The sequence below is a fragment of the Ranitomeya imitator genome, chromosome 2 (assembly GCF_032444005.1).
Source record: "Ranitomeya imitator isolate aRanImi1 chromosome 2, aRanImi1.pri, whole genome shotgun sequence".
NCBI classification, from domain to species: domain Eukaryota; kingdom Metazoa; phylum Chordata; class Amphibia; order Anura; family Dendrobatidae; genus Ranitomeya; species Ranitomeya imitator.
The window spans coordinates 391,926,078-391,949,690 of NC_091283.1; the positions used below are offsets into that span (position 1 = coordinate 391,926,078).

The following is a 23,613-nucleotide window of genomic DNA, read 5'->3' on the forward strand; positions in this document are numbered from 1 at the left end:
ATTCTAATATTTCTTTGAATATTCCCCAAATATTATGTAACAGTATGTTTTAACCTATAGAAAGGACTGGACCCATTTACAAGAAACCCGAGTTGAATGTTTCAACACTATTTCGGTACAAGCCTGTAACTGAAACCCTTTGAATGTAAGGCTGAGGAAAATTCCTAAAATTAAAACAACAAGGCTATATGATATTCCTTAACTCACAGCTGTCACGTCATGCACCATGCAGTGGGAGGAAAAAAAAAACACATTTTAGATTATTACAGAAAGAAAATTTACATGTAGTACACACATTTTTAGGTTGTTAGATATATTATTTTAAGTGTTAAATATATATATATATAAATCATGCAGTTAATATAACTTCCTGTGTGAATAAGACATAAATTCATGAAACAGGTATTTTTTGTTCAATCCTCGCTTTGAAAGTAAAATTCTAAGGGAAATGAAAGATAAAGGTTAATTTCATATTTATTTCAAAACAAAATAATTTAAATATCTTATACATATGTATATATTTAATAAATGTATTTAATTGTAATTCTAAATATTTTTTACTGAAGTATATTTTAATTATTTCACTATATATATAAAAATGCAGTTAATATAATCTCTATTTATACAAATATGCTACAGTATTTACTGTATACTATATTAATATATATAACTGCAGAATTATATTGAAATAGAATAATTACATTTTAATAAATAATACATTGTATAACTCATCATATAATATAATTACATATTTAGCCAATTCCTATCCCAAAATGTAACTCTCTGTCGATTATCTGAAATGCTGTATTTAGTAAGGTCAGTTTTAACCCTATGGACTCTTTGAAGAGCTGCTGTGATAATGGAGTGTTCAGCTGAGCTCCCCCTGGGATACTCACCTGCTTCCGTCTGTCAGTCTCCGCCATCTTTACAGACAGATCTGACCCTTCAGATTTTAAATATTTCAGAGAAATTTCTTTAATAGACTCCTGAATCTTTTCATACGGTTTGTAACAAATATGTAATTTTCTTCGTACTTCAAAGATTTGATTTTGGATCAGATTTGAAGATTTTGATTTTGGCTTTTGATAAGATTGAATTCTGACTGGTTTCAAAAACTTAGTAAAATGTGTTTTCCTTTCAAGATTCTCGTGTTTTCTAGAAAAATCAAGGGATTGGGCGCATTCGTATAAAGAATTTTTCTGTGTAGCAATTATACGAGATACAGGATTTAAGAATTTAAACTTGTTTACAAAACAATTTATCATGGATTGTTGATTCAAATTCGTACAGACCAATTTATAAATCCTTTCAAAAATGGCCATAAAAGTAAACGTACATTCTTCCTGGCCAATCTTCAATTTTAGAAGAATATCAAGATCTGGATAATTTTCTTTCAATCCACAGAAAATCAAAATTCTTAATCTTTCTACATCAGTCATATTTTCATACTCCTCATTCTGCATTTCTAATGAATATCTTCTCATAAAAGTTACTGGCAGCCAAATTTTAAACAAATTATTTTTCTCCTGATTAGTCAAATCAAACTTATCAGCAAAACTTTCAAATATCTCTGAATTTCTGCACACATGGATTTTGTCATCATATGCAGGAATGATTTTGCATAATTTTAGCAGGATTTTCCTAGATTTAGGTTGGAGTTGGGCCTCTGAGTCGTCTATTTTTAGTGGCAATGGTACATCTGTCCCTCGTAGATCATCTTTGTCAATTGTCATGTCTCCTTCACTTCCTCCATCTTGTTTTTCATCTTGTGTCACAAAGTCAATGTCACTTTGGGTGGTCATCGTCATTACAGATACGTGCGTCACATCTTTCTCACTCTTCTCATTACAGTCAATCTTGGGAACATCATTAGTTTCCTTAGAAATTCTTTCTACACTGTCTTTTTTGGACTTCTCTATGACAAACTCGTTAAATACATAAACCATATGTAAGATATTTTTAAGTTGCTCTTTTTCTTTTTTCTTAGACATTAGCTTACAATCTAAATTCAAATTCGCGGTTCTGCATTCTGAAAATAAATTAGACCAAAATATTTCTAAGCTAGATCCGTACAAACTTACAAAGTCTATCTGACTTGATTTAGCATATGAATTTATCAAATCCATTTGTCTTACCTTGAAATCTCAGCTTGTAGTTCCTTTGCTTTTACAACGCTGGGCTCCGGACTTCAGCACGGCTATTTTTAGCACGTCTGTTCTTCAGCACTACCAGTGCTTGCTGTCAATCCGTACAACACCTGTTAGTCTCCGTCATTCGTAGGTTCTTGTGAGATCTTTGTGACTTGAAATTTTGAAGTGGAATTCCTGAATACTTGCACAATCTAGCGGAACTCTTCTGTCTTCCCCCGTGTGCAAGAAGAAGGAAATTCACGCAAAAATAGCACAAAAAATCAAAACTGGCTGGCTAGGCCAAATGTTAAAAATCGTTATTGAGCAAAAATATCTAATCAAGACTTAACCAGGTGCGTTATTCTTAAAAGAAAAATGTCATGATATTCTGACGAAAGTATAGTGGTTTATTGAGTTATCCACCATCGCAGCAAAAACATAAAAGGTAGATGAAACAATTACAAACAGAGTGTCCATGTGTAGATATCAGCGCTTCTCCTGTTACTCATCTTTCCAGGGTCCTGAATGGTAGAAGTCATCTCTCTGTGTGAAAGTCTGAAGTCATCATGGCATGGAGTAGCTAACAGCTGTTGTTCCTCGTGTCTTGTCTCATGTCCATGGAGAATGATGGTGAAGGAAGGGAGGTGACCGTCCCACGTGACAAAAAGCCCCCCACCCTCCTTAGAGATGTTATTTATATGGTTTCTACAGATCACGTGTCTTCTGTATATGGAGTTAACTTATACTCTGAGCTACATACACAGAAATAGCTTTTCATAGTGTCAGCAAGAAGCAATGTGCTCAGTACAGAATAAAAATAAGAATAATTAATATTTAACACAGTGTGGTAGTTCCGTGACACGCTTCATCTATCTGTGGGCTATAGAGTGTGCTTTTGAGGCTTCCATTCTCCTTTTTTTGCGGTGTGTTACCCTAGCTCTATATATATCAACGATTAAGGGGGTGCTCACTGTTGTTAGGTGCCAGGAGAAAAATCCAATTCAATTAAAGTCTGAAACTCCGGCACTCAAGACAAGAAATGATAAATTTTCAAGAAAAAAATTCTTTATTGTAAGACACAACGTTGGTGGGAATCCACATGTGGTGGTTAATTTATAATGGTTGATATTAAACAGTGTATATGGTTCTCAACGTTTCGGCTTTTGAGCCTTTTTCAAGAGATTACTGTCTGCAACATACACAAAAATATGTAAGTAAAATGCAATTTCCATATACAGTATTCATACACCATGATAGATAAAAAATACATGAAAACACTGTTACACTCCACAGCGAAACCCTATATAAACAAAAGTTCTTCTCAAGATTAACCTGAGTCTTATATAGGATTTGCCAACCTATATATCTCACTAATTAACAATATGAACATAAAAAATAAAAATGAAAATGAATCTGGGATAACTAAATATTGTACTAAATATTTTACGGTATTTTACTGGATACTTTATGGTAATTCCACCTAATGATCACCTAATAATCAAGGGAAGCCCAAAACCATGAGAAATGAGAAGAATAAAGAGAAATATCATTAAAAAGAAGAAAGTAGAACAAGTAGGGGCAGCCGCCCAGTGTGCAACCTCCAACTGGTATCATTAGTGAAGGCAGTGGCTTCAATTCTTATACAAGCATAAAATCGCTGACATATTAGAAAAACATGAGATCGCTGGCATATTAGGAAAAAATGATGAGATCGCTGACGTATTAGAAAAAACATATTAGGAAAACATGAAATCGCTGACATATAAGAAAAAATATATATGGGATCGCTAACTTATAAGAAAAAACATGAGATCGCTAGCACATAAGAAAAACACTGATATCCAGAAAAACAAGATATTCAAAAAACAGCTGCTAGAAGCAGCAAAAAAATGCCATATTACTATCTGTGATATAGTGCCAATATGTAAGTACCAAGTTATGAAACATAAGTCGAGATACATAATTATAAGAAATAAGAATAAGCCAAAGGTATATTACTTATCAGCCTTGGTATATGGGTGGAACTCCCACTAGGAAAAATAAACAAAAAACATATCAAGAAAACCCAGAACAACCCGAAACCAACTGAAAACCCATATCTTGCTAGAGACCAGCTGAAATATCCGCACCAAGACATGATACCTTAAAGACAGGTGCCGCAAGCGCATCCGGTGTGGAGGTCCGGGAGGCAGTGACCATACAGCAGTGAGGTGAACGGTATGTGACAGAACGGCTTTTTATCCGGTGCGATGAACCCGCCGTGTTAAGCGTATCCGGGTCATCAGACTGACCTACAGGGTGGAGCATAAGTGAGCGAGGTGCAGTTCGGAAGGGCCGAGAGACGCCGGACAGAGCCGAAGTCAAAGACGCTACTGCGCATGCGTGGACCCAGCGGCGTTCTAGCTGGGATTCCCTCCTGTATGCTGCAAAAGAAAAAAGAGAAAATGGTAGCGTACAATAAGTGGTAATCAGGTGGTGAACAGGTAACCGCTGTTGGTACCTACATATGTCAGAGATATATAAATAAAGAATGAGGTATATAAATAAAGAATAATAGAAAGGAGACAATTGGCCCCCTAATGAATATTAACATCAAACCATAAATAAAACCATAGGTGCAATCATAAATAAAGTAGTCAGCGCATGGTATAATGCCACATATAGTGCCTCAAGATAGATCCATACATTAACAAAAACAAAAAGACTAATCTTAGTAAATGAATACCAGAGAAACAGGGAGACAAAATTATAAGATTATATCCAATGTGCATAACTTATATGCAGAAAGGTAAAAGGAACAACTTCAGAGACAAGAAAACTAAGGTAATAAGAAACTAATATGTGACCTCATATTCCCTATTAAGTCCTAATGGGGAGAGGGTCTGGAGAGTATGAATCCAAAAGGATTCCCTCTCTTTGAGTTTCTTAATCCTGTCACCTCCTCTTCTAGCCAACGGAATGTGTTTCAAAACCTGATATCTCAATTATGCAACTGTATGGTTATTTTGTTCAAAATGAGCTGGAACTGGTAACAACGTCTTACCACATCTTATGGTAGATTTGTGTTGTGAAATGCGGTCTCGGATATGCTGGGTGGTCTCTCCCACATATCCGAGACCGCATGGGCATTTAATGAGATATATAACAAAGGTTGAATTGCAAGTAAAGTGACCTTTGATTGGGAACTTTTTACCTGAGCGGGGATGTGTAAAAGAGTCTCCTTTTGTGATATTTGAACATTGATGACAACTCAAACAGGGAAAAGTCCCATTTCGAGGTGTGGAAAAAACTCTTTGGGATATTTCTCTTACTGAGGAGCCCACATCTGCTCTTATTAGGCAATCTCTAAGATTAGGACATCTTTTATTACTAATAATCGGTTTAACCAAAAATTCCTCAACCTGAGGATATGCTTTGCCTAACATGTCCCAATGTCGGGTCACACACAAATTAATAAGATAGTTAAATGGATGGTAAGTACTCACAAACGCTATACGAGGTACATTGGGTTTTTCTCTAGTTCGTATTGTACGTTGTTGTGTGTATAAAACATGGGTTGGATAACCTCTAGTCCGAAATTTCGAATCCATTTCATGATGTCTCATCCGACACACATCCGGTTTGGAGACTATTCTGTCTATTCGAGCATGTTGAGATCTAGGTAGAGAAACTTTAATATGTTTTGGATGACAACTATCAAACTTTAACAGACTGTTACGATCTGTAGGTTTAACATATAGATCAGTCTCTAATGCTCTGTCATTATTGATACTAACTAAGGTATCCAGGAAATTCATAGATGACGTACTAGAAGAGATAGAAAAAGTAAGACCCTCAAGGCTGGAATTGAGGTCATGATAAAATGCTTGTAACGTTTCGGGGCCTCCTGTCCAAATTAGAAAGATATCATCAATATATCTCCGCCAATAACTGGCGAATGATATGAAACTTGGATGTGAGTAAACAAAAGTTTTTTCGAACTGGTCCATAAAGATGTTAGCATACGGGGGTGCCATGTTTGACCCCATAGCAGTGCCTCTCTCTTGAATAAAAAACTGATCCTCAAAAATGAAAAAAATGTTTGTTAAAATAAGGGTGAGTAAATCCTTACAAAAACTTTTTTGTTGAGAAGAAAATTGAGTGTGTTCTTCAAGAAAGGACATCACCGCTTTGATACCATCTTGATGACCAATACTGGTGTACAGACTGTTCACATCCATTGTTACTAGTAGACAGTCCTCAGGCAATGAACCCACGTTTTGAAGTGATTCCAAAAATTGTGATGTATCTTTCAAAAAGGATTTTATACGGGGAACAAGGGGAGAAAGAATTTTCTCAAGTGTTATAGCGAGGGGAGACAATAAAGAATTAGTAGAGGCTACAATAGGACGTCCAGGAGGACGAGTGGAGTGTTTGTGAATTTTAGGGAGAGTGTAAAACACTGGTAATACTGGATGTTGATTAAACAAATAATTTCCCAATTTTTCATCTATAGAGCCTGCATGCAAATGATGATCAATAAACTCTTTAATTACTCTCGCTATGTCAAAAGTTGGATTGCTACTGACCGGTCGATAAGTCCCTATATCGCTGAGTTGTGTGCGTATTTCTTGCATGTAATAATCACGGTCTAACACCACTATAGAACCCCCTTTGTCCGCCGGTTTTATTATCAATTGTCTGTTATTTTTCAAGGAGACTAGGGCTAAATGCTCATCTCTAGTTAAATTTTGTTTGACATGAATGTGTCCCTGTTCAATGGATTCAAGTACCCTCTTAACATCCTGCTTTACGAAATCTACATACGTTTCAACAGGGTGATATATGCGTGGTGGTTGAAATGAACTACGTACACGAAGTTTCAAATTGTCCAGTTTAAATATGGGTTCAGAGGAAGCAGTTACTGCAGAAACTCTTTCCGGTATCCGGGAAAAATGCGCCTTCAATCTTACATTCCTAAAAAAACGGTGTAATTCTTGATCCACCAAAAAAGTATTGAATCGCGGAACCGGGCAAAAAGAAAGTCCCTTCTGTAAGACAGTCATTTGTGTGGGGGAAAGGCATTGAGATGAAATGTTATACACTATATTATTGATTTCCTCAATACCTGTGATCTGGTCGTCATCCGACGAGGTTCGAATCCGTGCCCGCTTCCCCCTCCGCGTTTTCCTCTGAATTGACGGTTTTGGCGTTGCTCTTAAAAAGAGGTGCTTGTTGTACCAAAGTCACTTTCGGAACTGGTGGAAAGTGGACTATAGTCCCGTCTCGTAAATCTCCGGTTCCTAGAGTAGTTGGAAGACTGCCACCGATATACTTGATTATTTCTATAGTCCTCCGTGTCACGTAAGAATTTGTTGCGTTTCCTGCTCTGTAAATTGTCGCGTAGGTCTGAAATCGTTTTGTCTACTTTATCTTTCAATGATTTGAAGTCTTCCGGTGAAGAGGTGCTCTTGAGTTGTTGCTCCGTTGACGAAATCTTTGTCTTAAGATCAGTGATTTCCTTCTGTAGAAAGTCAATAGTTAATACGATTAAATCCATTGAACATTTATTCAAAATTGCCTCGAATTTGCCACAAAACTCTGTATTGTCTTGAAAAAGAGTAGGTCTGAGAGGAACCCCAAGACCTCTAGGAATTCGTTGGACACGGTGATATTCCGCCAGAGTAATGCTATGTAAATCGAGTGCTGTAAACCTTTTCAAATCCTTCTCAAAGTCTCTGGTTCTTAATTCTTCTGTAGGAGTGTGTAAGAAAGTACCTGGTGTGGTTATCTGGGAAATAATAGATGTCGCTTCGTCTTGATTGTAGGATAACATGGAAAAAGCCATTGTACATCAATTATCACAGGAGCTACCCTCTAAAGCAATCTTAGAATATCAACGATTAAGGGGGTGCTCACTGTTGTTAGGTGCCAGGAGAAAAATCCAATTCAATTAAAGTCTGAAACTCCGGCACTCAAGACAAGAAATGATAAATTTTCAAGAAAAAAATTCTTTATTGTAAGACACAACTTTGGTGGGAATCCACATGTGGTGGTTAATTTATAATGGTTGATATTAAACAGTGTATATGGTTCTCAATGTTTCGGCTTTTGAGCCTTTTTCAAGAGATTACTGTCTGCAACATACACAAAAATATGTAAGTAAAATGCAATTTCCATATACAGTATTCATACACAATGATAGATAAAAAATACATGAAAACACTGTTACACTCCACAGCGAAACCCTTTATAAACAAAAGTTCTTCTCAAGATTAACCTGAGTCTTATATAGGATTTACCAACCTATATATCTCACTAATTAACAATATGAACATAAAAAATAAAAATGAAAATGAATCTGGGATAACTAAATATTGTACTAAATATTTTACGGTATTTTACTGGATACTTTATGGTAATTCCACCTAATGATCACCTAATAATCAAGGGAAGCCCAAAACCATGAGAAATGAGAAGAATAAAGAGAAATATCATTAAAAAGAAGAAAGTAGAACAAGTAGGGGCAGCCGCCCAGTGTGCAACCTCCAACTGGTGTCATTAGTGAAGGCAGTGGCTTCAATTCTTATACAAGCATAAAATCGCTGACATATTAGAAAAACATGAGATCGCTGGCATATTAGGAAAAAATGATGAGATCGCTGACGTATTAGAAAAAACATATTAGGAAAACATGAAATCGCTGACATATAAGAAAAAATATATATGGGATCGCTAACTTATAAGAAAAAACATGAGATCGCTAGCACATAAGAAAAACACTGATATCCAGAAAAACAAGATATTCAAAAAACAGCTGCTAGAAGCAGCAAAAAAATGCCATATGCGGCACCTGTCTTTAAGGTATCATGTCTTGGTGCGGATATTTCAGCTGGTCTCTAGCAAGATATGGGTTTTCAGTTGGTTTCGGGTTGTTCTGGGTTTTCTTGATATGTTTTTTGTTTATTTTTCCTAGTGGGAGTTCCACCCATATACCAAGGCTGATAAGTAATATACCTTTGGCTTATTCTTATTTCTTATAATTATGTATCTCGACTTATGTTTCATAACTTGGTACTTACATATCGGCACTATATCACAGATAGTAATATGGCATTTTTTTGCTGCTTCTAGCAGCTGTTTTTTGAATATCTTGTTTTTCTGGATATCAGTGTTTTTCTTATGTGCTAGCGATCTCATGTTTTTTCTTATAAGTTAGCGATCCCATATATATTTTTTCTTATATGTCAGCGATTTCATGTTTTCCTAATATGTTTTTTCTAATACGTCAGCGATCTCATCATTTTTTCCTAATATGCCAGCGATCTCATGTTTTTCTAATATGTCATCGATTTTATGCTTGTATAAGAATTGAAGCCACTGCCTTCACTAATGATACCAGTTGGAGGTTGCACACTGGGCGGCTGCCCCTACTTGTTCTACTTTCTTCTTTTTAATGATATTTCTCTTTATTCTTCTCATTTCTCATGGTTTTGGGCTTCCCTTGATTATTAGGTGATCATTAGGTGGAATTACCATAAAGTATCCAGTAAAATACCGTAAAATATTTAGTACAATATTTAGTTATCCCAGATTCATTTTCATTTTTATTTTTTATGTTCATATTGTTAATTAGTGAGATATATAGGTTGGTAAATCCTATATAAGACTCAGGTTAATCTTGAGAAGAACTTTTGTTTATAAAGGGTTTCGCTGTGGAGTGTAACAGTGTTTTCATGTATTTTTTATCTATCATTGTGTATGAATACTGTATATGGAAATTGCATTTTACTTACATATTTTTGTGTATGTTGCAGACAGTAATCTCTTGAAAAAGGCTCAAAAGCCGAAACGTTGAGAACCATATACACTGTTTAATATCAACCATTATAAATTAACCACCACATGTGGATTCCCACCAACGTTGTGTCTTACAATAAAGAATTTTTTTCTTGAAAATTTAGCATTTCTTGTCTTGAGTGCCGGAGTTTCAGACTTTAATTACCCTAGCTCTAAACACTATTTAGCAGTAAACAATAAATATACAGGCCACATATTGAAGAGTCTGGTATCTCAGTCAAACGTCAGATGTATCTGTGGCCTACAAATTGTGGTATTTCAGGGCTACATTACACTGTATTTGTTGTCTTTGACGTGATTTCTATACACTATTTTTGGGGCCAAAATAAAAACACAGGCCACATATTTTACAGTGTGGTATCTCCGTGACACGCCTCATGTATCTTTGGTCTACAAAGTGTGCTTTTCAGGCTTCCATTTACCTTTTTTGCTGTGTGTTACCCTAGCTCTAAACAGTAAACAATATTTTGTGCTGAACTTTTTAATTTCCCCCCCCCCAAGGGGAAATGTTTGTCAGCCCATACATTTAGTGTATGGGCATTTCAAGTCCAGGAGACCCGCTCCCTTAAATTGGGCCTAGTTTTTAATGATGCCTCCCTCCACATCTCATCATCCACTGCCACTAGATCATCAGCGGTTAATGTGTTCCATGCTGCTACAGCCAGTCAATTATTTGGCAAGGGTACCTATGATCCCCATAAAAAATTGTTTAAAAAAATATGCCCCATGGGGAAAGACCCACTGTTTATTAAACAGTGGGTCTTTCCCCATGGGGCATATTTTTTTAAACAATTTTTTATGGGGATCATAGGTACCCTTGCCAAATAATTGACTGGCTGTAGCAGCATGGAACACATTAACCGCTGATGATCTAGTGGCAGTGGATGATGAGATGTGGAGGGAGGCATCATTAAAAACTAGGCCCAATTTATGGCCCTTTAATTTATGGCCCTTTAAGAATATTAATGCCACCTGATGCGCCTCTAAAAATAGGCTTTGTGACTTTGAGTCCCTTCTTCATAAATGAAACAAGATGTGTCTCCTTATGTGTCACACACCACATGGCCAGCTAGGGTTGTTAAATGTTACAATGACATTTCCTAGTGAATATATTTGTATTGGTTGAAAGCAATGTTAAAGTTGAAAAACGCATCAAAAACGCTGCGTCTGAACATAGCCAAAGTGGTGGAGGAACATTTTGGTCTGGGGTAATTATTTTGCCTTATATACAAGTCATTACCCTGGAAAAGATGTACCTTAACATATTTCTCAGCAAAATCCATTTTGGTTACATTTTTGTATGTTTTTTGGTGCACCTGTAAAAATGGCTCGAAACTCTGACAACATTGTTTACAGCTGTGACCTAGGAGTCAGAAATGCTTCCAGGGGCGATCCCCATGATGTTCCCGTGTCATTTGAGCAGTGTTTCTATCATTTTTCGGAAATATTTATAGACCTTTAGAGGACCCACAGGGAGGGATCGCGGTAAAAATACTCAGGTTTCCCATAGACTTACATTGGGCTCGTTGCTTGGGTCGAGTACCCGAGTATTCCAATTTGCTCGACCCGAGCAATGAGCACCCAAGCATTTTAGTGCTCGCTCATCACTAGACCTGACTTGAAAAAGAGTTTGTAGCATCTAGTGTGTTATAGAGGCCTGATCCTTGGTCCAAATAAAACATTTTTTACTGTAACTAACATGGTACAGCACGCCATATTTCAACTTTGAATTTACTGTTGCTGAATTTCAGCTGTTTGCAGAGGTGGTGCAGAGTTTAAAATTTAAGTTTTGGTTGTTAATACTGTGCTTCTACCACACTATCTGAGCAACATGTCTGGGAAATAGCGTGGCCGTGGTGGAAGGGGAATTAGGCTTGGTGTTCAAGGTGTATGTGGGGTGGGTGGTAATGTTTGTGAAAGCACTAGTGAAGCAACATCACATTATATGCAAAGACAACCTATGTTACTGGACAGGCTAAACCACTACCTTTGGCAGACGCACAGCGATACGCCTTGTCGATGATGCCCAGAAGGAGCATGTACTTGAGTGGATGGCAAGTGCAGCTTCAAGTGGCCTCTCCCCCTCTTCCTCCACCTCATCATCACACCCAGTACAGTCCACAGATGTGGCACCCAAATACCCCTTGCTCCCCCCCCTTCCCCCGTTCCAACTATCCAAACGTTCAACTGACTGAATGGAACCACAGACGGATGATACTGAAGAGCTGTTCACTAGTGATGGGCCAGCACGAAAAAAAATGCTCGGGTGCTCGTTGCTCTGGTTGAGCAAATTGGAATGTTCGGGTGCTCAACCCAAGCAACAAGCCCATTGTAAGTCTAGGGGAAAACCGAGCATTTTTGGCGTGACCTCCCCGGGGGTCTTTTTAGTGTCTAAAAACATCGGAAATCGATGGGAACAGTGCTCAAATGACATGGGAACATCATGGGGAAGACCCCTGGAAGCATTTCTGACTCCCAGGTCACAGCTGTGAACAATGTTGTCAGAGTCTTACGACACTTTTACAGGTGCACAATAAAACATCCAAAAACGAAACGAAAATGGATTTTCCTGGGAAATATGTTAAGGAACATCTATTCCAGGGTATTAATTTGTATGTAAGGCAAAATAAATAACCCAAAACAAAAATGTTCTTCCACAACTTGGGCTATATTCACACGTAGCATTTTTGATGCGTTTTTCAACTTTAGCATTGCTTTCAACCAAGACAAATGACTTCACTGGTAAATGTCATTTTAACATTTTACAACCTTATTTGACCATGTGGTGTGTTACATCATCAGACACATCTTGTTTCATTTATGAAGGAGGGACTCTGAAAATCACAAAGTCTATTTTTATAGGGCCAGCAGTCGGACCCTCACTATTCTTAGAGAGCCGTCATCCGGCTATGCTTTGTTGTTCCCATTATTAAACAGTGGGTCTTTTATACTGTAATTGCGTATGCAGTGAGTGGCAAGGCTGCCCAAAACTTGTATGCACCCCAATAACCCATTGAACAGATGTCCTGGATGGCTAAATACAACCAAAGTTCCCATTATTCAATTGGTACTGCCATACTGTTTGCTTATGCATTGAATGCAAGGCCTTTCCTGCCCCAAAGTTACATGTACCCCAATACGCCTTTGAACCCATCTACTGGATGGCCACATGCAACTAAAGTTCCCATCATTCATTTGGTACTCTTTAGTGCGGGATTTGGATGTTTCGCCCCCAGCAGTTCGCCCCCAGCAGTTCGCCCCCAGCAGTTCGCCCCTGGGTACATTTCGCCCTCGAACATTTCGTCCCTAGCATTTGGCCCACAGGATGTTTCGCCCACGCACATTTTGCCCCCAGCGGTACGCTCCCAGCAGTTCGCCCTTGGGTACATTTCGCCCCCGCACATGTTATCCCCAACATTTGGCCCCCAGGATGTTTTGCTCCCGGCAGTTCACCCCCAGCAGTTTGCCCCCAGATGTTTGTACATTTTGCCCCCGAACATTTCATCCCCAGCATTTGCCCCCCAGGATATTTTGCACCCGCACATTTCACGCCCGCACATTTCACCCCCATCAGTTTGCCCACTTCATCCCCGGCAGTTTGCCCCTGGATGTTTGTACCCTTGCGGTTCATGAATTCCCGTCCGTCATCAATGTTTCCCAGCAGTTCGCCCCCAGCAGTTCACCCCCAGATGTTTTGCCCCCGAATGTTTCTCCTACAGCATTCTGTCCCTGGATGTGTCGCCATCTGATGTTTTGCCCCTAACATTTTGACCCCAGATGTTTCACCCTCAACTTTTGGGGTCAACATGCAGGGAACAAAACATCTAGGGCTGAACATACCTGGGGGTAAAATGTACAGGACCCCAATTGCTGGGGATTCCTGTGGCTGCCTTTTCAGCAGCTCACCCAGTGCTCTTCTGGCTGGCCTTAAAGGAGTATTATCACCCTAGAACAAAAAAACCTGACATACCTGTCGCAGCTGCAGCTCCTTGGGTCACGGAGTGCAGTCTAGAGGTTCCCCGTGATGTCTTCTCTTGCTTCTGGCTGTCTTTTAATCTTGCCTGGATCACTGATCCATGAAGCATGATGAATGCCAATCTCTAGGTCACTCACTGACATGACGTCACTCCTGCCAATTCATCAGTCAATCCAGGGGGCAGGATGCCTCTCCAGTCACCAAGACACTGCTGCACATGCGCAGTGCCACGATGAGATCAGGCAGAAGAGGAAGCTGGGAAGGAGAGGACTCGTGGTGGCCTCCGGATCCAGCATGGCGATCGCTAGCCCACACAGCCAGGAGAAGATCAGGCAAAGATGAGCAGAAGACCTCTAGGTAAGTACCAGGAGGGGATGATCAGCAGCATTCTTACCGCAACATGATTTCTGAAAGCATGCTGCCTGTCCATATCGGTCGAAATTCATGGAGGGAAAAATGGTAACAAAATTCTCATTGGGGTCTGTTACAAACCCCCAAATATAACAGAAACCATGGAAAGTCTACTTCTAAAGCAGATAGATGAAGCTGCAACCCATAATGAGGTCCTGGTTATGGGGGACTTTAACTACCCGGATATTAACTGGGAAACAGAAACCTGTGAAACCCATAAAGGCAACAGGTTTCTGCTAATAACCAAGAAAAATTATCTTTCACAATTGGTGCAGAATCCAACCAGAGGAGCAGCACTTTTAGACCTAATACTATCTAATAGACCTGACAGAATAACAAATCTGCAGGTGGTCGGGCATCTAGGAAATAGCGACCACAATATTGTACAGTTTCACCTGTCTTTCACTAGGGGGACTTGTCAGGGAGTCACAAAAACACTGAACTTTAGGAAGGCAAAGTTTGACCAGCTTAGAGATGCCCTTAATCTGGTAGACTGGGACAATATCCTCAGAACTAATAATACAGATAATAAATGGGAAATGTTTAAGAACATCCTAAATAGGCAGTGTAAGCGGTTTATACCTTGTGGGAATAAAAGGACTAGAAATAGGAAAAACCCAATGTGGCTAAACAAAGTAGTAAGACAGGCAATTAACAGTAAAAAGAAAGCATTTGCACTACTAAAGCAGGATGGCACCATTGAAGCTCTAAAAAACTATAGGGAGAAAAATACTTTATCTAAAAAACTAATTAAAGCTGCCAAAAAGGAAACAGAGAAGCACATTGCTAAGGACAGTAAAACTAATCCCAAACTGTTCTTCAACTATATCAATAGTAAAAGAATAAAAACTGAAAATGTAGGCCCCTTAAAAAATAGTGAGGAAAGAATGGTTGTAGATGACGAGGAAAAAGCTAACATATTAAACACCTTCTTCTCCACGGTATTCACGGTGGAAAATGAAATGCTAGGTGAAATCCCAAGAAACAATGAAAACCCTATATTAAGGGTCACCAATCTAACCCAAGAAGAGGTGCGAAACCGGCTAAATAAGATTAAAATAGATAAATCTCCAGGTCCGGATGGCATACACCCACGAGTACTAAGAGAACTAAGTAATGTAATAGATAAACCATTATTTCTTATTTTTAGGGACTCTATAGCGACAGGGTCTGTTCCGCAGGATTGGCGCATAGCAAATGTGGTGCCAATATTCAAAAAGGGCTCTAAAAGTGAACCTGGAAATTATAGGCCAGTAAGTCTAACCTCTATTGTTGGTAAAATATTTGAAGGGTTTCTGAGGGATGTTATTCTGGATTATCTCAATGAGAATAACTGTTTAACTCCATATCAGCATGGGTTTATGAGAAATCGCTCCTGTCAAACCAATCTAATCAGTTTTTATGAAGAGGTAAGCTATAGGCTGGACCACGGTGAGTCATTGGACGTGGTATATCTCGATTTTTCCAAAGCGTTTGATACCGTGCCGCACAAGAGGTTGGTACACAAAATGAGAATGCTTGGTCTGGGGGAAATTGTGTGTAAATGGGTTAGTAACTGGCTTAGTGATAGAAAGCAGAGGGTGGTTATAAATGGTATAGTCTCTAACTGGGTCGCTGTGACCAGTGGGGTACCGCAGGGGTCAGTATTGGGACCTGTTCTCTTCAACATATTCATTAATGATCTGGTAGAAGGTTTACACAGTAAAATATCGATATTTGCAGATGATACAAAACTATGTAAAGCAGTTAATACAAGAGAAGATAGTATTCTGCAACAGATGGATCTGGATAAGTTGGAAACTTGGGCTGAAAGGTGGCAGATGAGGTTTAACAATGATAAATGTAAGGTTATACACATGGGAAGAAGGAATCAATGTCACCATTACACACTGAATGGGAAACCACTGGGTAAATCTGACAGGGAGAAGGACTTGGGGATCCTAGTTAATGATAAACTTACCTGGAGCAGCCAGTGCCAGGCAGCAGCTGCCAAGGCAAACAGGATCATGGGGTGCATTAAAAGAGGTCTGGATACACATGATGAGAGCATTATACTGCCTCTGTACAAATCCCTAGTTAGACCGCACATGGAGTACTGTGTCCAGTTTTGGGCACCGGTGCTCAGGAAGGATATAATGGAACTAGAGAGAGTACAAAGGAGGGCAACAAAATTAATAAAGGGGATGGGAGAACTACAATACCCAGATAGATTAGCGAAATTAGGATTATTTAGTCTAGAAAAAAGACGACTGAGGGGCGATCTAATAACCATGTATAAGTATATAAGGGGACAATACAAATATCTCGCTGAGGATCTGTTTATACCAAGGAAGGTGACGGGCACAAGGGGGCATTCTTTGCGTCTGGAGGAGAGAAGGTTTTTCCACCAACATAGAAGAGGATTCTTTACTGTTAGGGCAGTGAGAATCTGGAATTGCTTGCCTGAGGAGGTGGTGATGGCGAACTCAGTCGAGGGGTTCAAGAGAGGCCTGGATGTCTTCCTGGAGCAGAACAATATTGTATCATACAATTAGGTTCTGTAGAAGGACGTAGATCTGGGGATTTATTATGATGGAATATAGGCTGAACTGGATGGACAAATGTCTTTTTTCGGCCTTACTAACTATGTTACTATGTTACTATGTATGTTACTATTTTGCACAAAAATTGCAGAATGCATTATAAGGCTATGTGCACACATCAGGATTTCTTGCAGAAATTTCCTGAAGAAAAACGGACATTTTCTGCAAGAAATCCGCATGTGTTTTTTCTCGCGTATTTACCACTTTTTTTCCGGAGCTTTCCCAATGCATTATATAGCAGTAAAAACGTGAAAAGACGCAAAATGAATGAACATTCCGCGTTTTTTTACCACGATGCGTTTTTTTCGCGGAAAAAAAATGCAACATATGCACAAAAATTGCAGAATGCATTATAAATGATGGGATGCATATGTATGCATTTTTAAAGCATTTTTATCGTGTTTTTTATAGCGAAAAAAGGTGAAAAACGCAAAAAATCCTGAACGTGTGCACATAGCTTAAATGATGGGATGCATATGTATGCATTTTTTAAGCGTTTTTATAGCGAAAAAACACGAAAAAAAGCGAAAAATCCTGAATGTGTGCACACAGGCTTAGAAAAGTTTTGGAAAATGTCTTGTTAAAATTGCGGGCAAAATGTTATGACACTATAATGCAATCAGTTGTGAGGTTTACAGATGGAAACAGTTGATTAAACGTCACAAAAGTACAGCACTCTGTACATTACTTTTGTGGCATGTGGATTGATGACGAACGGTAATTTATGAACCACAAGGACAAACTGGCAAAACATCCAAACACAAAATTCTGGGGGCAAAACAGGGTACAAACATCTTGGGGTGAACTGATGGGGCGAAACATTGATGACAGACGGGAATTCATGAACCACAAGGGTACAAACATCCTGGGGCAGGTATGGACTGGGACTGAAATTCAGCCCTGGCATTTGAAATCACACAGGCCCATGCTGTCCCTGTCCCCATGAACCAGATGGAATATATTACTAATATTACCCTGGATAGAGGAAAGCAAGATTTACTACATGACCAATATTTCTAATGATATCTGTGGCCTGCTGGGGTAAGTGACTGAGTCAGCTACTTTGTGCTCCTTCAAAACTCTTACCACTATGGGTATCTTGAGAACACCAATTCTGTTAATGACATAGCAGAAAAGGCGGCCCACAACCAGAGAGGCCCTTCTGGCATTTGCCAGATGGCCAGTCTGGCCCTGTCCTGGGGCGAACTGCCGGGGTGAAACATTGATGACGGACGGGAATTCATATATCACAAGGGTACAAATATCCGGGGGGCAAACTGCTGGAGGTGAAACATTGATGACAGAGGGGAATTCATGAACCACAAGGGTACAAATATCCGGGGGCGAACTGCTGGGGGTGAAACATTGATGACCGACAGGAATTCATGAACCACAAGGATACAAATATCCAGGGGCAAACATTGATGACGGACGGGAATTTATGAACCACAAGGGTACAAATATCCGGGGGCAAACTGCTGGAGGCAAAACATTGATGATGGAGGGGAATTCATGAACCACAAGGATTCTGCCGGGGGCGAAACATCCGGGGGCGAACTGCTGGGGGCGAAATGTGTGGTGCGAAACATCCTGGGGGGCCAAATGCTGGGGACGAAATGTGCGGGGGAGAAATGTACCCAGGGGCAAACTGCTGGGGGCGAACTGCTGGGGCGAAACATCCTATAACCCTTTAGTGCAGCACTTACTGCATGTGTTTGGGGACACTATCTTGGAAACGGGATTAGGGCACACAGCACACGGTTTCTCACTTAAACAGTCTTATTAGGTTTATTATGCACTCATAAACCACTTGAAGCCATGTTATATATCACAGACCTCACATAGTCTATAGTACTTCCTAGAACAGTGATGGCGAACCTATGACACGCGTCAGTGCTGACACGCGTAGTCATTTTCAGTGACACCCGGCCGTGGCCACATAGAAATTGCATCCTTAAATTGCATGGCAAGCCGTTCCGATTTTTTATTGGATCAGATGCCATGCAGGAGGTCTGTAGGCCCAAACAACAGAGCTCCGGCGCAGAGCGTCTAGGCCTGGGACTTCCGGTAGGCCCGGCGCAGCTCCCGGAAGTCCCAGGCCTAGACGCTCTGCACCGGAGCTCTGTTGTTTGGGCGGCATTGCGCTGTTCCCTGCTGCGCCGGCCAGCAGTTCGGGCCTACCGGAAGTCCCAGGCCTAGACGCTCTGCACAATGCCGCGGGGGACGCACTTCTGAGGCCTGAGGTGATTGCTGTCTTGAGGCCCTCTGACTACTACAGCAACCATCATCCAGTGAACTGTGGGATGTCATTGGCCATTACTGAGATAAGTGAAGGGGAGGCTGGAAGAGGCCTGTGCTTTGGATGCCGTTTCCCGCCATTAGGAACGCTTCTTGCAGCATAGTACAGACTCCATTTCACCACCATTACTGTTGTGCATCCTCATTAACCCCTCTTTCTGCTTATTAACTCTGCCCTTTCCTAAAAGACAGTTACATGTGCCATCATATGGTCAGTTAGGTTAGTTAACCCCTAATTGCCTGCAGGGCTAACTATAAATCTTCTCTCACTGCCCCTCTCATAGAGAAGCCACAAAATAAAAAACCAAAGTTAAGTAAAGGGAGTGGTAATAGCAGTAGCCGACCCTTTCAAGAGACATGGACTGAGATGTATGGCATTATAGAAAAAAATGGCAGATCATTTTGCGTTCTATGTAGTGAAACGGTAGTAAGCAGAACGTGGAATGTAAATAGACATTTTGAAATTAATCATTCCCAGCTCTTGAAAAAAAGTGAGGATGAAAGGAAGGAATACATTTCCAGGCAGCTACACCTTCATAAGAGCCAATCTAATTCCATCCTTAAATTTGTAAAAAGCTCTACAAATTTAACATCTGCAAGTCTGAGCATTGCTCACTCCATAGCTCAGCATGGAAAAGCACTCAGCGAGGGAGAATTTATTAAAGAAACTCTCTTAAGATGTGCACCAGTTCTATTTCATGATATGCAGAATAAAGATGCAATTATTAAGAGAATATCTGAGTTACCACTCAGTAGAAATATCATAAAAGACCGAATAATGAGACTGAACACAAGCGTACAACATAAATTAAAGAGAGACATAAGTAATTGTAAATATTTTTCGATCTCTCTTGATGAAACTACTGATGTCACATCACATGCTCAGTTGGCCATTATTGGTCGATATTCTGATGGTCTCACAATGAGAGAAGAGTTGATAAAGTTAGTATCAGTGCCAACAATTACATCAGGAAGTGAAATATGTAAGGTTGTTATGCAAACATTCTGTGACCTAAGCATTGATATCTCTAAAGTTGTGTCAGTGACGACAGATGGGGCACCAAACATGGTGGGGAAAAAAGTCGAATTTGTTAAATTGTTTACGGAAGGTATTGGACATCCGATTGTGCCTTTTCATTGCATTATCCAGCAGGAGGCTTTATGTGCCAAAGCAGGATTCACTGACTTAAACGACTTAATGTCAGTTGTTACAAAAATAGTTAATTTAATAGCTGCTCGCCCCCTTCACAAGCGAGAATTTTCTGCACTTTTACTGGAGGTTGATTCCACCTACAGTGGATTGCTGATGTACAATAATGTAAGATGGCTGAGCCGAGGCAAAGTTCTTCAGCGCTTTGTGGAGTGCTTTGAAGAAATTAAGGTATTTCTTGAGGATAAGGATCTGGGAAACTTTCCTCAGCTCTATGATTCTAAGTGGGTCAACAACCTAATGTTTTTCACAGATCTCTCTGTTCATATTAATGAACTGAACTTAAAGCTACAAGGTTTGAGCAAAAGTATTGACGTTATGTTTGGATACATAAAAGCTTTTGAAAGTAAACTTAAAATTTTCAAGCGAGATGTAGAAACTAAAACTTATAAGTATTTTCCTCGATTAACAAAGTATTTTGAGAAGGCCAGTGCAGCTATACAAAATGAAATGAAACCCTTGCATATAAAGTACCAGCATGTTTTAGACTCGTTATTTGACCAGTTCAGTGATAGATTTAATCAATTTAGAAGCCTAGAACAGACCATGAAAATAATTAAGTATCCTGATGTAGTAGTCTACAGTAGTTTGGAATTAAATGGTTTCCAGTGGATACAAATTGATGATTTGGAGATGCAACTTGCAGAATTTCAGGACAGCATCTGGGCTCAGGTGTTTGACTTGAGGTCAAAGCTTGAGAATCTAGAAAGGTGCCGCTTGGAGAATCAAGAGGAGTGCCACTATGAACAGGAAATTTGGATTGCCTGGAATAGGTTACCAGACACTTTTAGCACCCTGAAAAATATAGCAATGGCTTTAATCACTATTTTTCCCTCTACCTACTTTTGGGAGAGCTTATTCTCAGCATTACATAATATCAAAACCAACAAAAGAAACAGATTGACAGATGAACTTAGTAGCGCTTGCTTGGGCTTGAAGTGTACAAAATACCATCCTTCAATTGAACATTTAGCTAATGAAATTCAGCAACAAAAAAGTCACTAAATCAGTGATGGCAAACCTGTGGCAGTCCAGCTGTTGCAAAACTACAATTCCCATCATACCTGGCCATTCAAAGCAAAAGCTTTGGCTGTGAAGACATGATGGGAATTGTAGTTTTGCAACAGCTGGAGTGCCACAGGTTCGCCATCACTGGAAGAATTCCCCCTCCCCCTCACTTATCTTAGTTCACTGCACCCCACACAAGTTAAATAATAGCAAGACCAACAAAAGAAACCAACTGACAGATGAACAAAGAAGTCACTAAGCAGGTAAGTTAAATAATTATACATATTTGTTATTTAAACTATACATGTCGCAAAATTATGTTTTTTTTCTCAAGGTGACACACCACCCAAGTTATGTTCGTTTTTTTGGCGAATTTTGACACACCAAGCTCAAAAGGTTGCCCATCACTGTCCTAGAACATGGCTTTACATCACAGTCACTAAACATACCGGACTTCCCACTTTCCAGTTACTGTGGGCGACCGCACGCCGAACAGTTCATTAACGTTCAAGGAATATAATAGGCACTAACAGTCTGTTCCAAAAGTAGTTCCTTGTCTGCCATTACCATAACTCCCTTGTCTGGAGTTACCTTACAGGAGCTCCTGCTCCATATACTGACTCCTTGTCAATCCTCTCCCAAGGAAACTGCCGTACTGGGATCGCTGTCCTTGCGACCAAGGCACTTCCAACAGTTCCAGACCCTCAGAAGATCGGTAGCTTTCCCAAAGCAGGGCCGTTACAGACTCTGCACACACATGGTCTCACCCTGTGCTCTTCAGGAATCCAGTCCCTCGTGGGACCTTCCAACACACAGGCCTTCCAGGTACATGACTTCTCTGTGTGCTATTCAGGAAGTCTGTTCATTCATAGGACCTTCCAACACACAAGCCTGTCCTCTTGCAGAACCTTAACTTCCTAACCCATGTGACCACACCTCAGTCACATTATGTACCTGTAACCACCCCTATAGGTGGGAGGTGTGTGTGGTTAGCCAATCCCACCCAGCTCTCCGACTAATCCTGTAAGCCTTCCTTACAAACAAAAACAAAGCTCGTAGAACTACAGGTCCCAGAGCAACATTTCTGGCTTACAGTGCAGAGGATCTCCTCCTCTGCGACACATACTGGCTATTTACAACAATGCCGGGCACTGTCTCACATACTCCCATACTGTTTGCTTATGCATTGAATGCAAGTCTTGCCCTGCCCCAAAGTTACACGCACCCCAGTAAGCCTTTGAACCCATGTCCTGGATGGCCAAATGAAATCAAAATTGTCATCATTATGATTTTTTTAACTCACATAAAGTTTGCCCATGAAGTGATTACAAGGCCTGCCCCAAATTTGCACGCACTCCAATCCCCTTGGAAGAGATGTGGAGGATGGCCTCCGAAAAATGTTTTCAAAGTTTAAAGAAGCGGGTCTCCTATAATTGTAATGCCCATACACTAGTATCCTTAAATTTTTGACAATGGTAGTCTAGAAAACTAATATTTGTGCCACCTGAGTGTGGCTCAGCATGAAAGCAGGTAGAGGTGTTGCATGTGTTATCAGGGCTACCAGCAAAGGGGCAAAACACCGATTCCTCACCTACCTCTTCTTACTGTGACGTTCAATTGAAAGCTGTAAATGCTGTCCCAGACCCCGATGCCTCATACCTGACTGATTGCTGTGTGCCATGCTCCAATTTGTACTATGGGTGAATTGAGGCCACTTTCCTGGTGTCTGTCCCTCATTTCATGAGTTTTGGGAGCATTTGGGGCCATTATAAGATGTTGTGCATGTGTTTGTTTTTGCCTCCCATTGACCTGAATGGCGTTCGGTTACATTCGGCAAATATTCCACAAATTAATTGGCGAATATTGCAAATTCGGCGAACGTAATCTGAACCAAACATTGAAATATTAGCTCATTTCTACTCACCATAATGACTAAATTCTAGTCGCTTCAGTGCTGAGCTGACTACATCGGAGTTGGTAAAATGAGGTTCTCAAACAATCACCTCCGATCTAGTCACTACCATTCTGCTATTGGATTTTAACTGGTCTGAAGGAGGCCCTTTCCGGTGATATAATTCCCTCAAAAAATCAGTACCATTCTAGATGCTACCATTATATAACCCTTTGGAGTTCTGCTTCTAGGACCTGTGATGATGTCAC

At 40.0% G+C, this 23,613-nt stretch overlaps 2 protein-coding genes across 4 annotated transcripts; one reads left to right on the plus strand and one right to left on the minus strand.

Moving 5' to 3' along the window:
- Nucleotides 1-571: 571 nt before the first annotated feature.
- Nucleotides 572-23,608, minus strand: LOC138667034 (uncharacterized). Of its 3 annotated transcripts, XM_069755282.1 has the most exons (3): nucleotides 23,378-23,608; nucleotides 7,237-7,632; nucleotides 572-4,552 (listed from the first exon to the last, which is right to left on the minus strand). In XM_069755282.1, exon 3 carries the CDS (start codon nucleotides 2,124-2,126, stop codon nucleotides 753-755), a length of 1,374 nt encoding a protein of 457 aa, XP_069611383.1. In that variant the 5' UTR covers nucleotides 2,127-4,552; nucleotides 7,237-7,632; nucleotides 23,378-23,608; the 3' UTR covers nucleotides 572-752. The 3 variants fall into 3 exon arrangements, with proteins under 3 accessions (XP_069611383.1, XP_069611385.1, XP_069611384.1); XM_069755284.1 differs by lacking the exon at nucleotides 7,237-7,632 and having other exon boundaries at nucleotides 23,378-23,577; XM_069755283.1 differs by lacking the exons at nucleotides 7,237-7,632; nucleotides 23,378-23,608 and adding an exon at nucleotides 5,615-5,781.
- LOC138666653 (general transcription factor II-I repeat domain-containing protein 2-like) lies at nucleotides 20,158-21,450 on the plus strand. The gene has a single exon (XM_069754843.1). The coding sequence runs from the start codon at nucleotides 20,158-20,160 to the stop codon at nucleotides 21,448-21,450; it is 1,293 nt and encodes a 430-aa protein (XP_069610944.1).
- Nucleotides 23,609-23,613: the final 5 nt, after the last annotated feature.